This window comes from Plectropomus leopardus, unplaced genomic scaffold (genome assembly GCF_008729295.1).
Source record: "Plectropomus leopardus isolate mb unplaced genomic scaffold, YSFRI_Pleo_2.0 unplaced_scaffold3816, whole genome shotgun sequence".
Classification (NCBI taxonomy): Eukaryota; Metazoa; Chordata; class Actinopteri; order Perciformes; family Serranidae; genus Plectropomus; species Plectropomus leopardus.
Window position 1 is genome coordinate 627 of NW_024641750.1, and position 5,520 is coordinate 6,146.

Here is a 5,520-nt window from a genome sequence, read left to right on the forward strand (position 1 = left end):
GATTTGAGGACATTTGGGGCTTAACCCGGACAAAAAATGTGACAACTTTTTTATTTTATTTTTTGATTTTCTTTTCCTCTAAAAACATTTGGTAATTTTTTTTCATTTCAAACTTTGTTTTGTAAAAAAAAAACCTGTGGGCCCACTGTCCTTTTTTTTGTTTTTTTGTCTTTTAAATCTTTAAATCGATATTTTTCTTTTTTTTTCTTCAAAAGAAAAACTTTTGTTTATTTTTTAAAAATATTTGGATGATTTTAAAAAATCTTTTTCTGTAAAATTTTTGGGCATTTTTTTCCCTCTAAAATGTTTTTTTAAGAAAACACGCCTTCCTAACTGCAGGAAATGTGTAAGTTTTCAGGGAATTTCAAGAACTCTGCTTCTATATCACAGTTTGTTTTTTAAACGTTTCGTGCTGCCGAAGCATCCGGTCGAACGTTACTGAAGCCAGCCGCTCTCAGAACGCCGTTTTATCTGGTCGTGTGAGTAAAAACGCCTCCAGGGTGCAGACAGAAACCAGAGAGCTCCTGCGGCGAGCAGCAGGTCAGTGCTCGGTTAAAGGATGGGGGGGGCTGGTGTCGGGGGTTAACATGGTGATGACGGGGAGAGGTCGTGGGGTCACATACGTGCTGCATTCACCGCTGCAGAACGGCGTATACCTCTGTATACACGGGCTGGACAACCGCCGCGCCGCACGGATCTGAAAACAACAGTTCACAGCTCAGAGACAGTCGAGCGCTGAAGAGCTCCTCCCCAAAACACACACACAGTCCACCGTCAGAGGGACACACGCTGTCCAACATCAGAGGGACACGCGCTGTCCACCGTCAGAGGGACACACGCTGTCCACCGTCAGAGGGACACGCGCTGTCCAACATCAGAGGGACACGCGCTGTCCAACATCAGAGGGACACGCGCTGTCCACCGTCAGAGGGACACAAAATAAATCCACCTTCATTTTAGCAGCGGGTGAAGTTTAAATAGAAGTTTAATTTTTAAAATTTGGAGCCGTAAAGTTCTGTCTGGAAAACGTCCTGAATCGTCTCCAAAAAACGATTTTCTCAATAAAGACATTTTTATTCACAGTCAATCTGTCTACGAAAAGACAAAGACTGAGTCCCTGTAGGACTGCACGATCAGAGACAAAATGATGATCATGATGATTTTGATCAATATAGAGACGATAATAATTATCAATAATCAGGATTATTTATTGATTTTAAGAACAACATATTGCTTTCACTTTTGGTGATTTTTAAAAACTTTTTGTGATTTTTCTTTAAATACAAATCGTGATGACTTTTTTTCTTTAAAACTTTTTAGCATTTTTTGTAAAAAGATTTTTTTTTCTTTTTGTTGATTTTTATGACTTTTAAAAAGTTGATTTCATACATTTTAATACAGATAAAGATTATTTATAGATTTTAAAGCCGTTTTAGACTGTTTAAGGAGGCGCTGGAGCCTTCAGCTGTTTCCCGTCAGCCCTGCAGCCTGCGGCTCGTTATCTCTCCTCGTGTCTCTGCGCTCCTCGTGTCTTTTGTCTGTCCGTGTCTCTGTGCTCTTTGATTATTAGTTTATCAGATTAAAGTTTGCTTTTTTTGTGTTTTAACACGTTCCTCAAACCTGCCCGCGTGCATTTGAGTCCTCTGACTTCAAATGCGGCTGAATTCATCTCATCTCCTCCAAAATACAAAAACAGACAAAACGCTCTCGTCAAAAGGAGATCAGGAAAGCTGTTTATTTGAGCGTGTTTTTGGGGGGACACGGTGACTTGTCCTCGGCGCATTCATCGCTCTGCAGTCTGAGGGTTAACTGTGCAGCACAGACACGAGCCTCGCTTCAGAGAGCGAGCTCTGCGCCTCCAGCCCCAGATTTTCATTGTTTGCTCTCTTGTTTTTCACTCTTTTATTCGGGACTGCAGCTGAAATCTTATAAATGTAATATTCTCATGTTGCTGCTGCAGGATGCACACAGACTCATCGCAGCTGCCGCGGCTCGTAGTTCACAAAGTTTTCCATAAGCGGAGCGCACATTTCAAACGTCAGTCTCGACTGTCTTCATTTAATATGTGAAAGCCAACATCATGATCGTTAATATTTGATTAATCGTGCAGCCCTAACGCTAATACTTTTCTGGTGGTTTTGTTGTGTGATTTTGGAAGGAAAGTCTTCAAACACAGAAAAGACTGAGAGAGAAAAAAAGCAGAGAAAGACAGAGAAATATCACGAGATCTGTGTGTGTGTGTGTGTGTGTGTGTGTGTGGAGACAGTTTGTGCAAAAGAAATCACACAAACATCATCATCATCATCACCATCATCATCAGGTTGTTAAACTCCTGAAAAAAGGAGGAAAATTATCAAACATGGACTAATAAACAATAAATAAAATCATAAAAAAATTAAAATAAAATAATAAGTAATATGACAAACATCATAAAATAAAATAAAATGAAATAAACGGCAGGATCAACACTTTCATGTTACTTATGTAACATTTCTTTTTCAGTCAGATAACACGCCAAAATAATAAACATCCCAAACACAAAAAAACTCCCGTTAGATCTGCCTCTCAGCGCGTCATCACATCACAGACTGAATCTGAGCCAAATTATCTATCTCTCTGAAGATGTTAATGACATTGAGAATGTAAAGATTGTTTTTTTTGTGAATAAATGAAAATCAAATGAAACGTTTTTAAACCTCAGTCTTCTGCAGAAACTGTTTGTACCAGCAGATGGAGCCACTTCACCCGAATATCACTTCAACAACACGGCGCTCCTTATTATTTACTTTTGATCATATTTGATCATATTTGTGTGTGTGTATGAGTGTGCTGCAGTTTACTCTTTTTAAATGTTCTTGTGCACACTGAATGTTCTGCTGTTATGAGGTGATAAGAATAGAAATTACTGTCATTGAATAAAATCAAAAATGCTATTGTAACAATGACGGAATAACAACCATTTGCACAGAAATGACATGCTGATGCTGTTAATCTGGGCTGCGTGTAAATAAAGTGCCTCATTGCAAAAATAAAATCAGCACTGACATCATTTCAGTCCGATTCTCACGGTTTGAATTCTCCACAGACTCTGTGCCTCCAAAACAAAAGCATCAGCTTCATTACTGAGTATAAACTTGTTTTCGGTTTTATGATTTGACCAAAAAAAACAGAGTGAGTCGTCTGAATGTGACGGGACACTTACAATGTTAGCGGAGCGCCCGGGACCACGCTGGGCCACGATGGCTCCTGAGATGGCCTTAATCCAACTGTGCATGTCCTCTGGACTGTCAGCCTGAAACACACACACACACACACACACACACACACACACACACACACAGAGGATGTTCATGTAGAAACTTTATTTCTGCACTTGGATGTTAAAGAAGTTATTAATAAATATATAAAGTAATGTAACACCGAAAGAATGAAAGAATAGATGACCCAAAAATTAGCAAAAATTGGAAAAAGTACAAAGAATTAGCTGAAAATGTGTTTATAATAATAATAACAACAATAATAATAATAATAATAATACAGTTTAAAATGATGTTTATGATGTTAATTTTGTTTTAAACATGTAAATATGATAATTAAAATTATTGTTGTCCTTTTTGTTCCTATGTTTGTCAAAGAAAGCATACTCATTGGCTCACAGTTCAGAAGTTTCAAAGGGTTAATAAGTGTTTTACCTGAATGTAGAAGGTTCTGGAGCTGGTGACCATTTCAAACAGGTTGTCCCTCATCATCAGCTCACTGCACACAGACAGACGCACAAAGAGTGTACAGAGAGAGTTTAGTCACCACCCACAGACGAGTGACTGACACCGAACATAATTAACATGATGACATAAAGTCATTTAATATTTTACTTTTCTTTTCTTTTAAATTATTTTATTTCATTTTATTTTGTTTTATTTAATTTAATCTTATTTTACTTTGTTTGCACATTTAAAAACGGCATTAAAAAAACTTCAGATATTATCAAAAAATAGGAAAAAAAATCTCCAGAAATATATATATTCAAAATTACAAGAATAATATTATTTAAAATCATGTTATGGAAATATATCTGTATATGTATTTTTAGCACTTTTTGAAGCTTGTTTTCTTGTTCCTTTTGTGTTTTACTTTTTTTTGCTTATTTGCAGGTAATTCTTAGGGAATAAATAATTAGTTTTTACTAATGTCTTGTATTTTTTTTTTTACCATTTTTTAAAAAAAATACTTTTGTTCTTTTTTTCATGTTTATAAAAAAAAAAAAAAAAAACCCAACAACAACAAAAAACCAAACCAGAGGGCGGCTCACCGACCTCTGTTTGCACTCCTGAACTTTGTGGATCTCCTTTAGCGGGATGACTCTCAGCGCCTCCCTCTCCTGCACACACAACACAGGGGACAATAACACACACACACACACACACACGCACGCACACACATCATGTCATCACCAAAATCTGCTGTGCATCATGTTCACTGACTGAATGTTTGACTTTTATTTTGTCGGACTCAACAGGAAACCTCATGTTAAAGACTTTGAACCATCTTTCATTTCACCTGTGACATAAAAAAGACAAAAAAATGTAGCCAAAATCATTTTTAAAGAATTAAGAATGAAAAGTGCGTAAAATGTGCCAAACAGCCCCTGAGGGGTAAAAAACACGTCATCAGTCAGCGGTTAACTTGACAGAAACAGAAAAACTGTTTGAAACCACTGACTTCTGATTTTAAACACTCACGACTTCAGTCTGCGTGACTGCTGAGTACCTACAGCGGAAAACACACACACACACACACACTGGGTGTGTCCGTCTCTGTTCAGACAGGCTGCGGTTGGGACTCACTAATCTGTCCACACGTGGATCGTATGAGGAGGAATTCAAGACGCACGCCGCAGCGTGCAGAGACACACAACTGAGTCAGGGCAAAACAAGCACTGTGTGTGTGTGTGTGTGTGTGTGTGTGTGTGTGTGTGTGTGTATGTGTGTGTGTGTGTGTGTTTCAGCAGTCAGTGTATCTTGGTGTTGCAGCCAGCTCTGCTGTAATGAGAGACTTTTTAAAGCACTGGTTCCCAGTTGGGTCACAGGCCAAAAGTTTGTGAAAATCATGCTTTATTTTGAAGTACAGTGAATTTGCAGCACAGAGCTTTTATTTTGAAGTGTGTTTTCCTGGTATCGTGTTGCCGTTTTTTGTTTTGGTTTTTTTAGAAATACGAGAGAAAGAGAATTGCCAAAAGTTTTTAGAGACAAAAAGTTTTTGGAATTTTTTTTTTAAAAAAAAAAAAAAAAAAAAAATTAAAAAAAAAAAAAAAAAAACATACCTTCTAAAAATATCACCACAAACTTTAAAAGAAAAAAAATGCCAAAACGTTTTTGGAGAAAATTAAAATTCCCCCCCCAAATTTTAAAATAACAGAAAACTGCCAAAATTTTTCCAAATATCACCTAAATTTTTCAAAAGACAAATAAAAAAGTTAAAAAAGAAAGATCACCAAAAATGTGAATGAGGACAAATGTGGAG

The 5,520-nt window shown here is 37.1% G+C and overlaps 1 protein-coding gene across 1 annotated transcript; it reads right to left on the reverse strand.

The window, feature by feature from the left end:
* Nucleotides 1–270: 270 nt before the first annotated feature.
* On the reverse strand, nucleotides 271–4,382 carry LOC121938941 (pleckstrin homology domain-containing family A member 1-like). The gene is made up of 4 exons (XM_042482090.1): nucleotides 4,314–4,382; nucleotides 3,693–3,756; nucleotides 3,203–3,292; nucleotides 271–697 (listed from the first exon to the last, which is right to left on the reverse strand). Exons 2-4 carry the CDS (start codon nucleotides 3,747–3,749, stop codon nucleotides 542–544), a joined length of 303 nt encoding a protein of 100 aa, XP_042338024.1. The 5' UTR covers nucleotides 3,750–3,756; nucleotides 4,314–4,382; the 3' UTR covers nucleotides 271–541.
* Nucleotides 4,383–5,520: the final 1,138 nt, after the last annotated feature.

What these genes read in the sequence shown, in the direction of transcription:
- LOC121938941 (XM_042482090.1), bottom strand. Translation starts at nt 3,749, where the DNA reads ATGATGAGGGACAACCTGTTTGAAATGGTCACCAGCTCCAGAACCTTC. An exon ending in CCAGAACCTTCTACATTCAG is followed by an intron (nt 3,293 to 3,692) that starts GTAAAACACTTA and finishes TGTGTGTTTCAG; the next exon opens with GCTGACAGTCCAGAGGACAT. An exon ending in CCGGGCGCTCCGCTAACATT is followed by an intron (nt 698 to 3,202) that starts GTAAGTGTCCCG and finishes TGTTGTTTTCAG; the next exon opens with ATCCGTGCGGCGCGGCGGTT.